Here is a 20,946-nt window from a genome sequence, read left to right on the forward strand (position 1 = left end):
AATTGAACTGCCTTTCCACTAGTCCTATATTAGGTCTTGCATCTTTGAAACATCTCCCACTTTTTCAACAGCACTGGTTTAAAAAAAATTTAAATATAAAAAAATAAAAAAACACTTGAGGCCATTTCACTACATTATCTGTTAGCTCCCTGGACACATACTGTAATCTCACCTCCAACCATAACATTGTACCTAATGTTTCATAAACCTGCTCAAGCACAAATAAAAGCCCATGTAAAATGCCAACTGATATCCCCCATTAGAAAGTGTGCACCAATTATCATTTTCTGTTAGGTTACACATAGCTCATAACAGTATCAGGTAAGCATTGCAGATAGTCCAAGATCCCAACCAAAAAGGAGAGGCAACTACACAGGCACAGAGAAACAGGGATAAAGCAGAATTCTGCAATTCACTTTAGATGCCCAAGGCAAAAAGACAGCAAGAGTTGGGTAGAGTGAGCTGTCGAAAGAAAAAGGGGACACAAACAGAAGAGAAAAACTGTGAAGGAGGAAAGTGGGGGAACAGGATTCAGCAAGGAGAAGGTAAAGTGGAAGACAAATGCTAAAAAGTTCTAAGTGGGAAGACTGTATTGAAATATGCAGAAAACCGGCAAGTGAAGGGAAAGGCAGGGGTCTCCACTGCAGGGGGCTGGTATGTCCTTTTGATGCAGGTGAAAATGATAATGTATCATGTGAAGTTAACGGAATTTAAATGTCAGTAGCTGAACATGTCAAAGCAACAGAGCATCACCCTATGACGTGAAACAAAAGCCCAACAGATGCTGGAAACAAGGGATGCATTATTAATAAAAAGTGGCAGAAACAGTTACACTCAACACGTGCCGTGCCAAACTGTCATGACAATATGGAATAATTGAGGTCACACTGTGTGGCAGTGGCGCAACATTACCCCAACCAGCCTTTCCACTTCATTGGCTGAGTAGACAAGCACTAGTCTATTTAAATGATCATTAACACAGTATACTACTTCCAGGAACAAAACAAACAAAACCAAAAAAAGACACTTGGGCTTATCCCAGTGATTCAGCAACATAATGTGTTCGATGCATTGAGACTAGTGGTGGGATGCAATTTTTAAAAAATCAATCAAGTTAATTAGGGGCTTTGTAATTAATTAACCGCAATTAACCACATTTTTATCAAATTGCAATATTTGACACAATAAGCAAAGTTTTTCAATGCAACTAAATTTTGGTTGACTCCTGAATCAATGAATAGACATATACATGAACTTAAACAACAAAAGTGCTGTTTTGTTTTTTATCTGTATTTATTTGTGACTTTTTCATCCGTCTACTACATGCACAGATTACTGCAAAATCAATACTCAGTGCAACGATAGCTATTATATTTACCATTTTTAGACTATTTGTCATCAAACTCTTGGTTGCACATTGTGTGCACAAACATGCTGTTATCCAAGTTGCCTCATGCTACGTGTTCACAGGAGCCATCAATTTCTCGGCTCCCATTCATTGTGTATGTGAAACGCCCTCGCCCCGTCGTGTTGTTGGAGCGTCACGGGGAGTTTCAAGCGACGAGCCGTAGCATCACCCGCAAGCACATTTGCATAAAGTAGACCTCACTTCAAGTTTATGCACATTCAGCAAATTTTGGCAAAACCACCCGTACCATTAGGCCTCAATAAGAAAAAAAAATGTTCCACCCAACCAGCTAGGAGAAAAAAAAAAAAACTTTCCACCCAACACGCTTAGCAATGCAGTCTCATCTTCCATCACTGTTCACCAAACTTTCTTGTGCACTGTCATCACTCAATGCAGCCAGTATGTTTTGTTTACGGTCAGGAAATTAACTTTAGGTGCATCACCACCAAATATCAGACTGAAATGTGGGCCTTTGTGTTGTCGGTATGCCAGAAATAAGGAACTGAGACACGTGCGATTGATTTTTAATTTTTTTTGTAATGAATTAATCAAAATTAACACGTTGAAGTTCCCGCCCTAATTGAGACATGTGCCACATTTCTGCCTTCAAAATTGCACAGTCATCCTTCCTTTCCCTGACAATAGTGATAAATAGTGTAATACAGCTTTTCCAATCAATGTGCTATGTCAAAGTCTTATCTCTTGTCATGAAAATGGCCAGAATATGCTGTATACATTTTTCAAAACTGTATTCACTGTTCCCCCCCAGCGATGCTGTTTAAGACACACCGTCTGTTAGGGATATATACTATAAAGACAAATTAACTCATATATTATACTTCTGCTCTAACAGTTGTCATGACTTCACTGACAAAACTAAAAGTGCAATAAATCACATGCTGTGAATTCTACAACACACAGCTTGAAAAACTCAGAAGAGCTCAAAAAAAGACATGAGAAAGCACTGGCCATAACGAAACTGGCCATAACGAAACAAAAGACTCATGATTCACAAAATAGAAGACGGTTTTCAGTCTATTAAACTAAAATTGTACTTTTTAGCCATTATGCTAATTATTTTTATTAGTCTAATCACTTTTGTATGTAAAATCATGATGATATATATTTAAGACAAGATCCAAACGAACTTTCTTTTAATCATCAGTTTATTATTCAGTTGCAGCGTGCCTGCAGACAGATCATTTGTACACTAACACTAGAGATGCACCACTTGTAGTATGCCTAATTAAACAAATCTTTACACAATTCGACGAAAAAGATAAAGTGTTTCCGCTTCACAGCCTGAGGGTGAAGGCATATACCACATAAGTAAAAGTGTTTCATTTTAGACTGCTAACTCTTGTTTTGCATTTAACAGCACTCAGTCCACTTCTCACCTGTTGAAATACAGCCAGAACGCTACAACTAAACTAACTTTCACTCGTCCATTTTTTCTACACCCAGATGCTGTTATGCCAGAACGAGTATTTACAATCTGGTCATACCACATCTAATTTCTTCTGCCATGTCGAACATAAAAATATTTGGAATTTCTTGGTAGAAAAGCTTCCAATTTTCCAACAGCTATTTAATCGTTATAAATATTTTAGTCAAAGAACTTGAAGAAATGCCATCAAAAAGCATAGATTTGATCAAGTCTGCTGAGAGCTGAAAGTCAATATACTGTGAGCATCTTCAGTGAAGTGTCATAACAAGAATTAGATTACATATCACGGCTGTCAAAAGGCTTGTTCAATATTTGTTAAAAAAAGAAAAAGAAAAAAAAAAGACAGAATTATGGCAAACACAACAAACAGCAGATTATATAGCAGTAAGTGAACAGCTTTGACCAAAGCCTCAGTGTAAATCGCTGAAAATTCCTCACTGAAAAATGGTGAGCATTTTTGTGAGAAGGAGAGGAAGAAAAATGTAGAAGGGGGTAAACACAACTTGTAGCTAGAGGGAATGAAGAAACATAAGGGATGGGAGAGAGAAAGAGAATGAGTTAGGAGTCTCTCCAACAGCCTCAGCTGTGAGTGTAAACCCATATGCTGTAATGGAAACATACTGTTTATTGACTCGCACTGCCCTATCTACAGAATTATATGCAGTCAACATCATGACTATCAGAGACAAAATATTTCCCAGACAAATCTGTGTGAAGTATGGACCACATATTTCACTGCACTTCTACAGCTCTGCCTTCGAATGACAGCAAACATGCATAACCATCAAGCCGATGTGTGGTTTGTTTAGTCTGTGAAGGTTAATAAAAAAACACGGTCAGGATATCTGTCACACTGTCTAACAGTGGTTTGAGACACCAGGTCGATACACTGACTCTCTCACTCTGCCAGCTGCATGTCGCATGCCACAGTTCTCAGAGGCTATACAAAACCATTAAATACAAACGAAGGACAATGACATATTATCATATCTCATCTGTTTCCTTCATCTGGCCAAATGAGTAGTCATATTCCTGTCCTGTCCACTCATAATCACCACAGTGATGATGGGATGTGTTGCTCTGTTAATCTAAGTTTCCAAGTCATACAGGACTACATGAGTGGCATGGAGAAGTCCAGCCAAGTAGAAAACTTATTTTGAAGCAAGCCAGAGATGCTGCATGAATGGCCTGAAGCTTTAAATAAACTTGCTGTGTTCTGGATGGGCAATGAGAGCAAACCATGGCTGCACTGCCTGAGCATAAACACAACACTACTGAGACATAATATGTAACCTTAGTTGACCCATTACTGCTTAACATTTGTCCATCAATGTCCAATGAAAACCTATTTTAACACACAAGAAGAGGTAACTTGTCACTGAGCTGCTATCAAATGATTCTGTCAACAGTCACTGGCTTTGTAGCAACTGACATGTTGCCATTGTAATATCTGCCAGCTTCAGAGCTGGTCGGTGTGAAAATTGTCCACAACCCTTTTTGGAATGTGCTACTGACGACTGGCATCCAAACGTGTATACAACTACATTATTCTATTTCTGCTGCCCAATGCATCACATGAATTCATTCCAGTAAAAGGACACAGAGAGAAAGGCCAAACATTTCTATGTGGAGCACTAACAAAATCCAGGGATTTAGCTATAAATGTATTTTTTTAATATCAGATACTTGTCCCAGAGTCTACTGAACTGCATCACCACCACTACTCCTGTAGTACAACAATCGACTATGTTACTGTACTTTACAAAGTCACTCTATCCAAACTGTCAAGTTACTGCAACTACTACATAAATATTCAAGTACCAACTTGATATGTAGTTACTATCTCTGACAAAGAGGTTGTGCTTTTGGCCCTGTATGCTTGTCTGTTTGCAGAATCCCTCAAAAGCTGCTTAACAGATTTCACAGATATTGCGTGGAGAGTTAGGCCAAGGGCCAAGAAGACACAGATTACTTCTGGGTACAAACAGAATCACCATTTCCCCATTAAATATGTAGACAGGCTTAGGCCACTGCCCAGTTCTCCGCTATAGTAAACACCCTGGTCCGGCAGCTATGCAACACATCTGAAAGTCCCAAACTGTTCCTTTTGCAATATAACCTATATTCTCCCAAAATAATGTACTTGGATCAAGAGACAACCTCCAGGGCTGAAAAAATGAAGCCAATACAGAAATGCCAAAAACTGTAGCTCCTCAAATGGCTAGTTGAGGCTGGCTCCAAAAGCGAGTCAATCCCTACAGACCCCCATGTGAAAATGTCCAACTTTGGAGCAGAAATAAACCCATTTACAGCCTGGGACAAAAATTGCATATATAGTACATGATTTGGATTATGTTTGGTTACCTTTTGGCCTAGAAAGGTTAATACTACAGGTAGTAAACTATCTAGATATGCATGATAAAATTCCCCTTTGGTAACTGATGGTCAATTTCTAGAACTTCGTGCTGTTAAGATATCTGCACACTGGCACAATAACTACTGTGTGTGGATAAGAGGTCAAGTCTGTACTAACATCAAATCTTGCCTTTGAAGATTGAGACCATGAACTCATTAGGGAAATGTAATGAATCAAGTGAGAACTTGGGTCATTTTTTCATAGACTTCTATACACTGGGCACCTCCACACTGGCTTCACTTTTCAGATCCAGAGGCTACATCTGCTACTTTTATACAATCTGTATGTGCCCTTTGTGATTTCAACTCTAAAACCCAGCAAGAAAGACAGAAAACAAATAAATTCCAAGTTCATAGACAGTAACAAATATCGCATTAACGCAGAGAGGAAATTTCTCTGGGTGGCTGCCTCGCACTGACATTCTGCTTTTATAGGGAGGATATTTGGAGAACAGGGAAAAGACTAATCTGAATAAGCAAGAGGCTAAGGGGGGAAAGAAAATGTAAAAGGAAAATTAGAGGAGTAAAAAAATATATATTTTCATTTCAGTTTTATAGTTCCTTTCTAAAGACAAGCCTACACCACAAACAAAAGGATGGCCTCGACTGAAATGACTTATTGTGTAAGTTCTAGTAACAAAGTGCAACTAGTCATGCTAAATACTCAATACAGAAAAATGATGCATTCTTTATTAAATGAACTCATATCGAATCACCTTTTTACAGTGAACATATGGGCAACTGTGGGTAAAAGGAAAAAAACATATATTACTGATCTAACAGAAAAAATAAGTTATGTGTCCTTGTTACCCAAGGTGGTTTAAAGTTTTTAACTCAACATCCATACTACTTCATAATGAGAGTTATGCATTTTCTTACCCACTGCCTTCACAAAAAAGCAACAGATGATAGCTTATCTACGCATAATCGCAACGGATTTAAAAGTGTAAGATGGATTTAGACTCAGCATCATTTTGAAATATTGGATCAAATGTTTTTCTGTCACGCAATTTCTCACTAGTGAAGGCAATGATCTATGTTCTAAAACACTGTTGCGTTAGTTGTTTTGTTGTTCCGAGTGTAATATATGTTGTCTACTGCCAGCTCGAGACACCAGCATTTTTGGTTTCTTTGGCTAAATGGATAGAAAATGAAACCTGTGACAGAAAGGACTGCTGCCATTTTGTGGGCTAAAAAGAGAGCATTTTATATTTGAATAGCTGCCCAATTATTACTCACACTCTGGAAAATTGATTTCAGTGACATAATGGTTCATTATTTTTTAACAAAAAGTAATAGAACAGGCAGTGTTTCCCAGACTCACACCAACTTCATTAACAGTTAGTTACTATGTGCGTCTTGGGTGGGACTAATAGCTATCAGGCGTCCAAAAAGAAATGTGAAAATTAAATAAAGAAGTTTTCAAGATGGATTAAAAGTGAACTGCTCCAACCACCTATGGAGGTTGTTGGTAAGATCCCAGCAGATGTTAAATATGTGTAAATACATTAGGCTCTTCAAGGCATACATCACTTTATATTCCCATTTAGTGTAACTGTCAAAGAGCCAGTCACTCATTGTCATGTTTTCTGTGTACATGTTTTATGGACTGTCTCCTTTGTCCTTGTGATAACGGCAGTTAATTTTATACAAAACATACAATGAAATTAGCTATTGTTCTCTGCCTCATTAAAGCAAACCAGAAAAATTGTGCCAGCAATTTCTACACACATGAGAGCGGAAAGCCTTTATCTGATCCCTGATCAGATTACCCACTGAATGATCTGTGTGGCTGAGAGAGCGCTGAGCTGTATGGTTGAGGGAGAGGTGTGATTGAGAGACCAGAAGATAAAACTCTTGTCTCGTTCCTGCTTCATGAATACTCAGACACATTTATGTTCTTTTATTAGGTTATGGAAAGTTGTTAACTAGCTAGAACCTGATTTGTCTGTAGCCTGTGAAAACATACACAGATTATAATGACATGTGTAGTCTGGCCAACAGACGTGTGGAGTTTCAAGTGTAGACGTCGGTGATGGATTTTATCAGGATACGAGACACTTGAAATGATGAGTATAAATGAGGACACGGATTTTCCATTGAAAACACTGCAGTCGGCTAGCCATGTAGACATTCACAGATCATGCAAAACTAGAGCAGCAGCAGCAGCATCATCCAGTTTAAGAAGTAACATCACACAGCAGCTTAAAAATCCAACCAGATCAAACAATGTGCCAGTCCCCATCAAAACTACCAAACTCCTACTCCAGCACAAGTCGCACAGCTAGACAGTCACAGAAGGAATTAAGAAGTGTGCCTGGGCTTTTGCTTCCCTTAGGGGTTCCCCAGGGAAAGTCTAGGCCCTGGGATGAGCCTCCCAGTCAGATCTTCTTCTGTTTTGTTCTGCGTACCAACCCAAGGTCCTTTTTCTGGAAGTATTTCTTTCTCAAACACAGCATTAACTGACTCAACAGAGATAAGGAAAAGCAAGTGCCTAGTTGCTCACTACACAAGTAAATACTGTGTAAGAACAAGTTTTGCTCAGAATTTGTTTATTTTTCATTTAGGTCTTTAGGACATCAAGCAAGATAGGTGACTGCACAGATCTCAAATCTAAACATTATTTCTCCAGTTGGCTTTGCAGGGAAGTGCTGGGATTCACTTGGAACTTTGGAAGTCTGACAGTTTTAGCAAAGCATGTTAACTAAAAAGTAAGTTCATTAGGCTGAACACAGAAACTAATCTTGGCTGAAATTAATCGTTTTGCAGACGATTCTGTGTCTTCTGACCTTACAAAACCCGCTGTCCTCAAAGTAAAAGGTGGTGATGAGCCAAGAGAAAGGAAATGGAAAAGTAAAACACTTACATTGCCCATATACTCTGACAGAAGGTCCTGAAGAGCCTGGCGCACGGAATTGCATTCGGCCACGATGCGCTCCCTGCGGTCATCACGCGTGCATGAAGAGTCAGCCATGAGGGCAGCACCACTGATAATGCTCTCAAGACGCTCCTCCAGGGAAGGACGGAAGCGCTCCTCGCTGAACGCCAGGGGGTCCACAATGATTTGTTTCTGTAAGGAAAGGGTCAGAGGGGAAATTACACAGGGAGCAAAAAAAATAAAAAAAATGCAAAAAGTCAACATGGTACACTGGTCTCCCCCTCTCCAAGCCCAACGAGAGAAACCTGGCAGGGAAGGGGATGGCTGATTTGACAGACTGACAGGTCAGCTGGAAAACCAAAAGGGTAGAATGTGCTAAGCTGTCTTTCCATGTCTGTAGGCCATAGGGATATTATTTCAATAATGATAATAGTGTATTTGCATAGTATCTTTCAAAATAAGTGTTATAAAGTACACATAACATCAATAAAAACAGGGATACAGGGGGAAAAAAAGAGGGTTTTAGGAAGTGATTTTATAGAGGATATTGATTTGGTGAGTCTGAGCTCCTCCAGAGAGATTGCGTGGTCCCCTCTAGTTTTAAATCTAGACACAGTCTGCAGGTTCTTGTCTGAGGACATCCCTCTGTGTAGGGCTATATAAGGCAAGATCAACTCTGAAATATAGTCTGGAGTCTTGCCATGAAGAGCTTTAAAAGCAATCAATAAAATCTTAAAATCAAACCTAAAAGAAGCTAGTAGTCAGTGAGGTGATGCTTTAAGGGGCGAGATGTGTGTTTTGTTTTGTTGTAAGTCCAGCAGCCACAGTCTGTACAAGATGAAGCCTGTTGAGTGATTTCTGATTTACAGCTGTTGGAGGAAACATTGCAGGAGGCCAGTTGTACTGAGACAAAGTCATTTAAAACAACTTTTGCATCTTTAAGACATAAAACTGGTCCATCTATCTATCTTGGAAAAATTTTAACCAGACTGAAGAATCTCACTAATGTAATACTCAAGGTTAAGGCCAGAATCATAAAATAAAAGTTTTTACCACAGGCCTGATGATGGTATATTGCTTGATCTGAGTGTACAAGCTTTTTGTACCATTAAGAAGGATCTCAGTTTGATCAGAATTTAACTGTTGAAACTTTTCAGACATCTAGTCCTTCACATCTGCTAAATATCTAACCAGATGGGAGAGCACAGAAGGCTTTAGGGGGAGACACTATCGAGGTAGCATCTGCGTAGCACCATGTCTGCATATGATATGGCTAAGTGCAGGAACACATAATGAAAATGAGATTATGCCTAAAATTAAACCTTGCGGCACTCCGTGTTGCAGGAGCCAAAGACAATACGCTGTCACCCAAGAAAACCCCTCCAACACATCAAGGGCACTGCAGACCATTGTACTGCAGGAGTCACATCAGCCCAATGCTGAAGTCTGTTAATCAAGATACCACAATGCACTGTGTCAAGCGCCTCACACAAGTCATGTGAAATGACAATTGAGTAGGTTCCAGTAACTGCATTCAGTAAAAGGCCATTTGTGATTCTGGGGCATTTTTTGAAAGCTTCACTGGAATTTTTCCAAAATACAGTTATCTAAGATTTTCCATAAGTTGCCATGCCTCTTTCTATGATTTTGGCAGTAAACAGTCGCTTTGAAATGGGCCTGTTGATACTGTATGTAAGCCGTTGCACTCCAAATGTTTTACTTCCTTTACATGCTTTGTGACAAATAAATATCTAGTAATTAGACAGGTGGCCTTGTGGGTCACCTGGGTGTGACTAAGGTCCACTGTTGCCTTGTTATGGGACATGAGCATCACTCTCTCCCTCTGTTTAGAGTGTGTGATGAGCAACATCATAAGCATGTAGTTGTAGTCACTGTGAAGTGCATGCTGACAGAGGCGAGTTTCTGTCATCGGCCGTAAAGTGTCTAGAAAGGCCCAAATTTCAGAATTACAGTAAACCAAATGATGTGTGCCATGTTTGCTGGCCCAGAAAAGGAAACAAAAGCCTGGTTCATGCAACATTACGATGCTGTTTTTCTGCCTCTCCTCATCACTGAAGAGTTGGTCCGGTGTTATGCCAAGTTGTGCCTGCCTGCTGAGAAGTGCATGGCTGTTGTGGGACTGCACAGAGTTAAAACAAAAACAACCAGACATTGCAATTATATCGAAGCCAAAGCACTGTTTGAAAACAATACAATAGTCTGTGTCTGGTTTATGTGTATAACAAATTATCCAAAGGCTGTAGTCTAGACTTATTGTCGATATGCTCTATTTGAACATATCTGAATATCAATGCATTATGAAACTACAGCAGGGCAAATACAGAGGGCCTCCGCAAGAAAACACTCTTGACGAAAGCCCAGAGGGGCCGAAACATTAGTATGATTAATAAATTGTGATGCTAAACAGGAGCAGTGTGGGGGATCTTTCTTTCTTAAGACTTAAGTTCATGAAATAAACAGTAACAGCGTATTAATATTTGAAAGATTTTGCATTTTCAGTGACAACAGAGGTGTATTTATTTGTTTTCACTAAAATCAACAAAAAATAGCTTATGCCAGTTGGTAGTCAAACTTTTACATCGAACTGTATAATGACTTTTTTTTGACAGGGTTCGATTTCATAGCTTTTGTTACCTTTCATGTGAGTCACAAAGGTGCTATAACAACCCTCTCTCTGCTCTTTTATATCTGCAGGACAAGAGAGACCACTTAAATGTCTCATTTCACAGGGGCAAGCCTGCTGAGAAAGGCAACTAGTTGTCATGCTGGTGAGGTACAGCGGAGGGTTAAGGTATCACCGTGACGTTTGTTGCAGCTAAAGAAAGAAACCAACTTCCCCAATGACAAATGAACTCTGCAGTGCTTGGGCAGATGCCTTACTGCTACAAAATATTCCACAATTCAGCTGTTCGAATTGTGGTTTATTAGGCAGCCCGCCCTCTATCACAGCCACCTCCAGCCCCCTCCATTCCGTCTCATCTGACCTCCTCTGCTTGCGTGTCATATCACCATGGCAACAGGCACACGAGAGAGACATGGAGGAGGAAACAGAGAGAGAGAGAGAGGGAGAGAGAATGGGGGAGTTGACTCATTTGCTAATTTTGCCTTGCACTTGAAAGTGGGCATCAGAAAGTATGTATTCTGGAAAAGGCCTGCATTTGAATGTTTACAGGGAGTGACTTTCTGCGTGATTACCTGTGTAACAATCACTGATGCAACACATCTACGAGAGGGCATTGTTGCCACTTGATTTATGGTAATTAATCATTCAGCATATCATTTGTCATTAAGAAATGTGTTCACTGTTTGTGAATTAAGCATAAATTTTAAAAGCCTGATAGACCAGCTATCAATTCACTCCTGAATACAGAAGTGTGCAAATTGGCATTTCAACAGTACAAACTTCCAAATCTAGTGAGTGAAGCAAACCGTGAGATCATGTACAAAGTGTCTCGTCCTCTAGCCATCAGCCTACTACTGCTATGAAAATACAAATTTGCTGAAAGCATAAATGGCGAGGTTTTATATACTCACTAGTGGGACTACTTCAGCAAGCAATGCTCAGTTGAGGTTGGATGCTGCAAGAGGAATGTCTAAAGTACCACATTTGCTACTTAAAAAGCTTAGTCTAAGTAAATATTTTATTAGGCTTGCTAGGAGCTACTGACTCAAATAGAGAACCTAAAGGTAGGCCCAAGCAGAAACAAGGCAAAGCATATTGTAACTTTAGTATATAACGATGTGATACCCGTCTTACAGTGCAGTGTTGACCAGGATTCTCTTGGAAAAAAAAAAAAAAAAGAAACATAATGGATTTCAAGAAACCTTCTGCTCAAATAGAGGTTACGTACAATACAAAAGGTTTCACCGTGATGTGATATGAGTGGATGTGATCCAATCACATACGCTACAACACTTTCAAATCAGAGGCAAGAATAAAATACAAGGCTGCAAATTACATTGGGATGCAAAATGTGACATTTTCAGTTCTGAGAATAGGGCTGAGCTTCCCTTTGTGACACACCGCTTTCATTGTGTCACACTGCAACTAGATGGAAAAAGAACACTACACAAAAACTCGGCACCTTTTATTCCCCACAGTACACATAATCATAGAATCTGGTGGGAAAATTGATAATGCAGCCAATTTTTTCTGCAAAATTCAATGTATGTAAAAACTGCCTTTTCTGCTCTCAATTTGCATGTCTGTGTCTATTTAGATTTTAACGTTTGGTTCAGCCAAATTATCTGACACCTCGCTAACCATGACAAAATAGGCAGAACCCTGAGGTCTATAATTTATGCCACAGATGTTGCTCACTTACTCCTGTTGCATTTTTCAAATATGCTGAGTGTGTTCTGGCAGAATCTGATCATGTCGTTAGCCTATAAACCTACTTTGGACAAGGCTGACTGTTTTAATAAAGCAACCTTTCAAGTAACAGCAACCGAAAAAAAAAGAAAAAATCCTCACAAACAAGAGGTGAAGCAGGTTCCCGCCACAGGTTGAATGTGTTGTTCCCACAAGGTACAATGTTTCTCATCCAAAATCATGAATTTCACTGAAAGGCAACAAACTGCTTTGAAACCTTATTGTAATACTTGCAGGCAAACTGCACCACTTTAAGTCACTTAAGTAGTGTCAGTACGAGCAATTCTGGTTGAGATTGTGCCAACATTATCGAGTCAGTGCACGGCATCACTTTTGACTATTGCAAGATTGCATCTCATAACTTTCATTCAATGGGAAATAGGCTGCATATGCACAGTACCTTTTTACCGTAACAGTTTACAGAATCCTTGACAGTTTTTGTGTCTCATTTATCTATTGACACACTCCAATGGCAGCAGAGCGGCCATGCAAAGTACTCGCCTGCCATCAGCAGCAACTTGGAGTTCCGTGTCTTGCCCAAGGACACTTCAGCACATGGACAAAATGAGCCAGGGATTGAACCACCAAACCACCAACTAGCTGACAGTCTGCTCTACAACCTCAGTTTGTATTTCAATTGTGCATCTTAAACACTTCTTATACATTACCCCCGTTTATTTTTAAACATGGCAAAGCCAAGTCATCCCATGTCAGACAGACGCAGCACCTGTAGCAGTGATCTCAGAGCTCTGAGTCACTGGCACTAATAAATGCAGGCCGTACAAACCTGTCTGACCACAGTCGTGCCCAGACAAAGCAGCAGGGAGCTTTTCAGGGCCAAACAGCTCCCTGTTCTTGACTGGCAAAGTCAGTCACTTGACTTTAATCCAAGTGAGCATGTGTTTCACAAAAAGCCCTAAAACAAGCAAGAGTTGAATTTGGCTGCAGTGCAGGCATGGCAAACTATCATCAGGAAAGATACCAAGTGCCTCGTCATGTCAATGGGTCACACACTTCTGACAGATACATTTGTTTCTTCTTCTTCTCTGTATCAAACAAAAACAAATAAGTTCCAAACACCCCATGTTCCGCGAGCAGAAAAAAGAAGTTTGCAATAACCACGAGCAATTAAATGGTGCATCATATGGCCATGGAAATGTAAAAACATGCACATGCAGATGGCATCAATCACGTGAATAAACAGTGTCACAGCAGGAGCAACACATCAAGCTAGACACTGTTACTTGTAAAGTGACTAAAGAAACTGATAGACGCAAGATGAGTAATGCATCGAACAAAAGAGAGGACACAACGGAAACCTGTACCTCTACAAAGCTCAATTTGTCACTGCGGATCTTTTGAATGTCTTTTGAATCTGTCTGAATATGAACAAATCTTCTGTAAATAATAAGGTGCTTTGCAAGTCTAAAAGAAGTCACTGACAATAGAGGGAAAAAAAAAAAAATCAGGCTAATCATCTTTGCATTTATCACCCCAGGCAGCATTAAGGTGATTAGCTCTACGTTTTATCCAGCTGTTACCTTGATGTTGTTTCATGTCAATATTATGAGAAGTGTTTCACATGTTTCATATAGCTTTTAGTTTCGTTTTTTGTTTTATAATTTCTATGTATCAAATTATTGAATAAGGTCTTAAAAATTCAGCTTGAAGTCAAACTTGAATAGAGCAATAGAACAAAGAACAGAGAAAAAAAATAACTCAAACCAAATGTTAAAAAAAACATGTTTAAAACCAGCTCATCTGAGTCAGCTGTGGATTTTGGGAATACCCCAGATACAGACTGTAGTACAAAAACTGGATGACATTAAATGACTTTTAGAGATGTAAATGTTTTGAGCATGAACGGGGACAAGACAGCAACATGCAAAGTGCTTTAGCAGATTAGGGTTGTTCCTTCTGCTAAATGCCAACATTAAGAACACTTTCGTCTCCGAGGTGTTATTACAGTTTGCAATGTTTCCTGAATAGTGATGCATCTAAAATACAGTTCACATGACTTCTTCCCAACCAACAATAGAGCAGTAGAGCAGCTACAAGCAGAGAAGGGTTTAATCTTTATTTATGTAAACGCAAACAATTTAAAGGATGTGATTGTAGGTACAGCCCACTGTATGTCTCTTTCTGAAAGCTGCAGCTGTGTAAATCTCCTTGATTTGACATAGAAGCAAATCAAGGGATGAGGTAGTAGTGACTCAAGAACATATTCAATATTCCCTAAAGCCACATCCCAATTTGTCCACATATCTCGTCCTAATTTCCACCTCGACCTCAAGCCCTTCAAGGGTTTTTGGTCATTTTATGATTCAGCTGGGTTCGCTCTCTAACCAAAAAAAAAAAAAAAAAGAAATCTCATCTAACTATAACCTTTTAGAACAAGACCTCATATATTTATGTTAATAAATAAATAGGTTTTACCACGGCCTTAGAACTGAGACTTTGTTGGGACATACGATTACAGATTTAGCTTTTCTTGATTGGATGACAAATATCTGGCAGGACACATTAAAAAAATGAAAAAAGTTTGTGACTTGCGAATCACTCATTTGACTTACATCAAAATTGTTGAGGGCATAGGCAAGCTCTCCACCCCCTGCTGGCTGACTGAGTGCTGAGTCTTCAGTGGACGTGGCCTGGGCAGCGTTGGAGATGCCAGAGACTGCATGCTGCAGCTGCTTGTAGATCAGGTCACGGTTAGCCTTGTAGGCTGCCACGTCAGGATGCTGCAGGCACGCACGGGATGCTGTGTACAGCATGGGGATGTTCCTCTGAAGCACCCCACGAGCAGCAGCCATTTGGTCCTTGTGGTGGACGTCCTTCAGCTCCTAGCAGGGTGAGATGAAAAGGAATGCAGAAAAGGGTTAAAATGGAAGATGGAATACTTACAGGGGGCGGGGTGGTAATGTACTTTAGATTCAAAATGGGCTTGTCATGCCCTTACGGAGACACTAAGTGTGACAGAGTTTGTTCTGGATGACCCAGATTTATTTCTGTCCCCTGCGGTAACACAACACAGTCATAATCAGGCCATTATAATGTGCCTTTGCAATTTAATGCGTTGCTATTCAGACCTCGGCATTGTATTGCAATTACATCTTCATAGGAGGGAGGAGATGAGATAGTGATCTCTGGCATAGATTTATGGCATAAAAAAAGCTTGCATACACAAAACGAAAGCGTTGCCTCCAAATGGAACACTCCCAAGAATTTTACCCTTTCTACTGCTTGCCGTTAAGCCCCATTACTTCCTGCATTCACTTAGGTTAAACACATTAGCATCCATAAAAAAAAGTGCAATTACAAGTAAATTTCTCTCAAAATCATCAGTGATCATTTTGTCATGATCATCGATCACTGTTCCGTTAAAAGACGGGGTGATATAAAGAACTAAAACTGTCTGATCTTGGGAGACATTGCACATAGAGATGTTACTTAAGTGTTTTGAAGCATGAAGCTGGCTCTTGACACTACTTTACCAGTCTGACATGATGCAATTACATCATTCAGGCATCTTACAGTATGATGAGACATACTTGACAAATCAGTGGCCAAAACAAGTCTGTATATTAGTAAAACTGGTCTTATCATATTCTCTCACTTTCACTTCTGAACAGGTTTTCTCTTTTCTTTTCATGATATAAATAATGTGCACACCAAAACTTTACTGTATAACCTGAGCCCTTGATGTTGGTGAAACTGCAGTGTTTTGGTTATTACATTGATTCAAGCCCTCCTACCACTTGATAGGTCAGGAGAAACTCAAACATGCTTACATGATGTGTACCACAAGCCAGCATGGAGGAGAGCTTGAAAACATAACTACAAGAACACAACTTCTTTTGTATGTTTAAATTACTATGTGCCAAACTATTTGCAAACCGTTCGCTTGTCATCTGTTGTCAACATCTCAAAATAAAAACAACATTCATGAAGACACCTTGATTTACAGTAATTAGCAGGTGTGTGCATCTTTGGGATCTAAACAAAAGAATCTCCGGAAGCCGTTTTCTCCCAGCCCACTTCACCGTAACTGGTAATAAGAAGAATGTTCACGCTTGCTGCATCAAATCGCCCAGTGAAAGCATAAGGCACTCTCCTTGTTTACTCTATTCCATTGTTTTACTTCCTATTTGCTATTTCAGTTGGAGAGCTTATTTTGTCCTGAGTTTACAAGACCACTGACACCCACTCATGCACCCAGTAACATCCAACCCAATTAAATCTAGCAGATTTCTCTGCCCCAACAATCTGACTCTCTTTTTGCTAACTGCGCATTACCTGCTGTCTCTTGGCTGCCATGATGTTCAGCTTGTCCACCTCTGGTTTCAAGGCCTTATATTGGATTCCCAAGTCCTGCTCCGTTCCTGCATTGCGCACTTTAACAAGACTGTCCTCCACCTGGTAGATGATAAACGTGAGACAATGTTTAAAACACCAGCAGTGAGAAGTACAGTACAATATGATGCCAGCTAGACCATTTAAACAAAGCAAATGATGAGTTTGCACAATACTATCCGATACCTACAGAAGGTATAGCTCCGTAGTAAAATGTTCACATCGTTCAGTAACGTGTAAGAGTGAGCTAGGGTTGAACACACTGAGATTTGAAGGTCATTTTAGTTTACAAATTAATTTATTTAAAGGGGCGACTGACAGCATTAATTTAAGCTGACATCACCCTCCTCCTTGTGACCAAAACAGGCATGGACATTAAGGCTAATTACTGCAACGAGAAGACATGAAAGAGCTAATTTAAAAATCAGGCCCATTTGGTTTTACTTCATTATTTATACTCACCTGGCCCTGTAGTGTCCCTGAGTGAGTGACTAAGTAAACGTTAGCAAGAACAATAGCCGTTCTACAATGTGACCATGAAATAAACTAACACAAAGTTACGGAACGAACTGAATCTTTGTTTGGTTATATTTTAGAAATTTTTAGTGAGAAAAATTATTGGTTCCTCTAAAAAAAAATACAATTAGGCTCATTTGAAATATGTAAAACGCACATGAATCTAACTCTCTCACCAGTTTAAGCTGTAGTAGAAGCTTGTAGACATCAGACATGTCTGCCAGCACCAACAGATGTGTGACTGCAGAAAGGAGGGCTCTGGCAGCTCGAACCATATTGCCCCTCTTCACAGAGGAGCAGGGGTCTTCTGCAAATTCTCCAGAAGCCTGCCGCATTGACTCACCTGAGAACAGGAGACAAAATAAACATCTGCTGCAACTACAAGGTTTAAAATTACACCTGTAATGAAACCCATTAAAAAACAGACTTTTAATGTTTCGTGTTTTCAACTACTCTCAACTAATTTTTAGTTTTTAATCCCAGAGGAAAGGAAAAATGTCACACCATTGAACTGGTAACATATTAAATACTTTGCCATACATCTCACCATAGTTGTGATGTGTTAAAATGAGGCACAAAAACTTTAAAAAACGTCTCACAAAGAATAACACTGCATATTTTTAATTTTAAAAAAAAAAATTAAAAAACCTTCCTGTTACTTATCAAAGAAAAGTATTCATTTAAGTCATGTTGGCTAGATTATCAACATGGATAATTATCAAATCAAATATCCAGTATGGTATGAGCATAGTTACTTTTCTAACTAACTCCTAATAACATAAATTCATTTAAAAATGTTCTACGTTGGTTCTGATGCAGACAGTTCACTCCATCTACAGTCAGAACTCTTCAGTCTCCACTAATGTCCCACCCGCAGCACAATATTGCTGGTCACACATCACAAGTAACACACCATTAACACTATGTAGGATATATGTTGAAAAGTTCTTATTTAAATGAAGATATGTCAAACGTAAATGAACAAAGACAACGCATGTTTGTGTTGGAATTCATCATTTGTGTAGCGAAATGTATATTCATTTCAAATGTCAGTTATCTGGCTCCTTGACACAAGTAATCGCATCCAGCCCTGAAAAATACATATTGGTTGACCTCTAGTCAGAAGTCTTCATTTGGGATTGAGAGGAGCATGTGGGAGACGCAGCAGACTGACGCGCTTTTCCTGCCTGGGTAGGGTCAGCATGTGTCACATAGAGTGTTTCTGCTTGCACACGGAGATGCACACACAAGAAAAGAGGTCAAAACCACAACAAAAGACTCTCTGTCTGGTTTGTCCAGCACATGCTTTGTCCTACATTGGATGGGCCTGCACAGTTGACTGGGCACACAAATAGACTTTGTAGTCTCACATCATGAACAAGACAGTAAATCCGTAGTTTACTTCAGTGGAGGCACAGCCACACTCGAACTCCAACAAAAAAGTCTTATAACCACCACGGCTGCAGTATTGCTCCAAAGCCAACAAAAAGACAGGTACTTATCTTGTCTACGTTCCTATGACGTGCTACAGCTCTCAAAAACAAAAACACAATAATAGATGACAAGCAACATGAATCTTCTCACCCCGATGAGGTATGCTGTGGAAAGGAGACAACTGAAAACTAATTTAGCAGATCATGTCCACGCTCAGCTGGTACCACCTTGCTAAATACTTCTTGAGTGACAATCTGTGTATATAGAAAGTAGCTCTATTCTTTTTGCAATGCTGCTTCTAAAGACGATACGATCATATGATAGAGGCTGTACTTCTCCTGCTTGCCCAATGCATGCTGGGACTGACGAACTGGGCTTGGGCAGAGTCTATACAGCAGTACAGACATAAAATAAATAATCACAAATGTTTTCACTTATGTCACTGTGACATGGGAGTAGTTTACGGTGGCGTCTAATGCCAATTACTAGGGCTTAACAGAAGTAAATATTCCTATATCGTGTTGTGGCACTAAGCAAAAAGTTAAACAGTGCAAAATGATCAGGAAAATCTTCAATGCAATAACAAACAGACTGGTCCTAGGGGGAAAAACAAGGTTAAATAATTGTGCCTAAAATAAATCCTTAGCTTACAAGGAGAAAAAAATAGTACTGGATCATCTACTCGTTTAACATACATGTCTAGCAGATACGATTAAACACTTGTTTTGTTTTGTTAACTAAAGAAACCAGCATATGTACTCCACCCTGCTTTAGCTGGGTGCATTGCGGGGTAACTGTGTTCCCCACTGTGCTGGATATTTATTCAGGCATTGCCTTTGAAGCACAGAGGCATGTGCAGGCCACCCTGAACAGTAATGGTCTGGTGTGCTACTTGCTTTATCCAAATGTTCCTGAGCCATTTCTGCCCATGTTGGTGACTGCCATCTTTATTAGTTGCCCTTTCATCCCTGATCTCTGCAATACATCAAGTTAAAAGCATCTGTGTCTCTTAGCACAAAAGTCTTAATCTTACCAAAAATAAATGTAGATTTTGACTGTATTAAAACTCAGGCTTTCAGGACTTCTAAATAATACAGTTTAGTCGTGGTTGCTTTTAAGAACAACTATAGGTTGGTTATAAGTAGGTCTCTAACAAAAATTCTTTCCGTGGTATGACATGAAATGAAAAGGCAAAACTGACATATGGCACTAACTGTCTGTGTGAGTGGTTCAGAGAAAGAACGCAGTGCTGTGGAGTGTTTCTTTTCAAAGTCAAAGTGTCAGTGTACTCTCTCACTCCAAGATAACGAGCAAGCTGTATTTAGATACAAAGTGAAGTAACTTCTTGGCTTAGACCTCGGGAATGTTTTCCAAGTATTTTCTGGCCACAAGCAGTCAATAAGTTCCCCAACTGACTGAACAAGAGGCGAATGCATGTGTGACAGCTCAGACAGCCTGATCCCCAAACTCATCAGGGACTACGGATGGGAATTGAGTACCAGTTCCAAATTGTCAGATCAATCAGAATTGTCTGCCTACAAGTTTATCAATTCCTTTTATCAATGCCGGCACATTTTGGATAGTTAGACACTGAAAAACAACGGCTTCAAAGTGATGCATCTCAAACTGATGCATCTTGAAATGTGCAACAGGGAGAGGTTGGAGAGGAAGAAATCATCCATTTGCATACTGGAGCAAACAAAGGTGTAGAGTTTAAAAACGTCTAAATATGTAATGTTGATGACCAGAGATGAGTTATTGGGGGTTTCATCAACGCCAGGAGAAACATTTTGAAGTCCAGGAATGCCATATACAGGTGTTTAACACTCTATACAAGAGTGCTACTAATTCCCAACTGAGCAACAAAGCCATTACTGGGTAAGTATTCTGTATTATAATAACATTAGCACCGTGCAGGCAGGCTTACATTGTTTTTCTATAAAGACTAACAAAACCTAAATGAAAGCAAAAGCTGTACTGCTAATATTATCTCATTTCATCCATTTTAGATGATAAGGCTAAAGCCAGCTCGACTCGCCCATCAGTTCCCAGTCAGCAGAACCCTTTCATGCTCTCTGCACAGGAAGGGAAAACGATGAGTC

At 39.6% G+C, this 20,946-nt stretch overlaps 1 protein-coding gene across 2 annotated transcripts in view; it reads right to left on the reverse strand.

The window, feature by feature from the left end:
• ctnna1 (catenin (cadherin-associated protein), alpha 1) overlaps window positions 1–20,946 on the reverse strand; it is an 84,518-nt gene that overhangs the window by 53,024 nt on the left and 10,548 nt on the right. For both annotated transcript variants that reach the window (XM_008288199.1, XM_008288198.1), the window contains exons 4-7: window positions 17,587–17,753; window positions 16,838–16,957; window positions 15,115–15,384; window positions 8,137–8,340 (exon numbers count right to left, since the gene is read on the reverse strand). In XM_008288199.1, the coding sequence (XP_008286421.1) occupies window positions 8,137–8,340; window positions 15,115–15,384; window positions 16,838–16,957; window positions 17,587–17,753 (761 nt within the window). The remainder of the gene's footprint in view (window positions 1–8,136; window positions 8,341–15,114; window positions 15,385–16,837; window positions 16,958–17,586; window positions 17,754–20,946) is intronic.

This window comes from Stegastes partitus, unplaced genomic scaffold, assembly GCF_000690725.1.
Source record: "Stegastes partitus isolate 25-593 unplaced genomic scaffold, Stegastes_partitus-1.0.2 Scaffold546, whole genome shotgun sequence".
In the NCBI taxonomy this organism is placed as follows: domain Eukaryota; kingdom Metazoa; phylum Chordata; class Actinopteri; family Pomacentridae; genus Stegastes; species Stegastes partitus.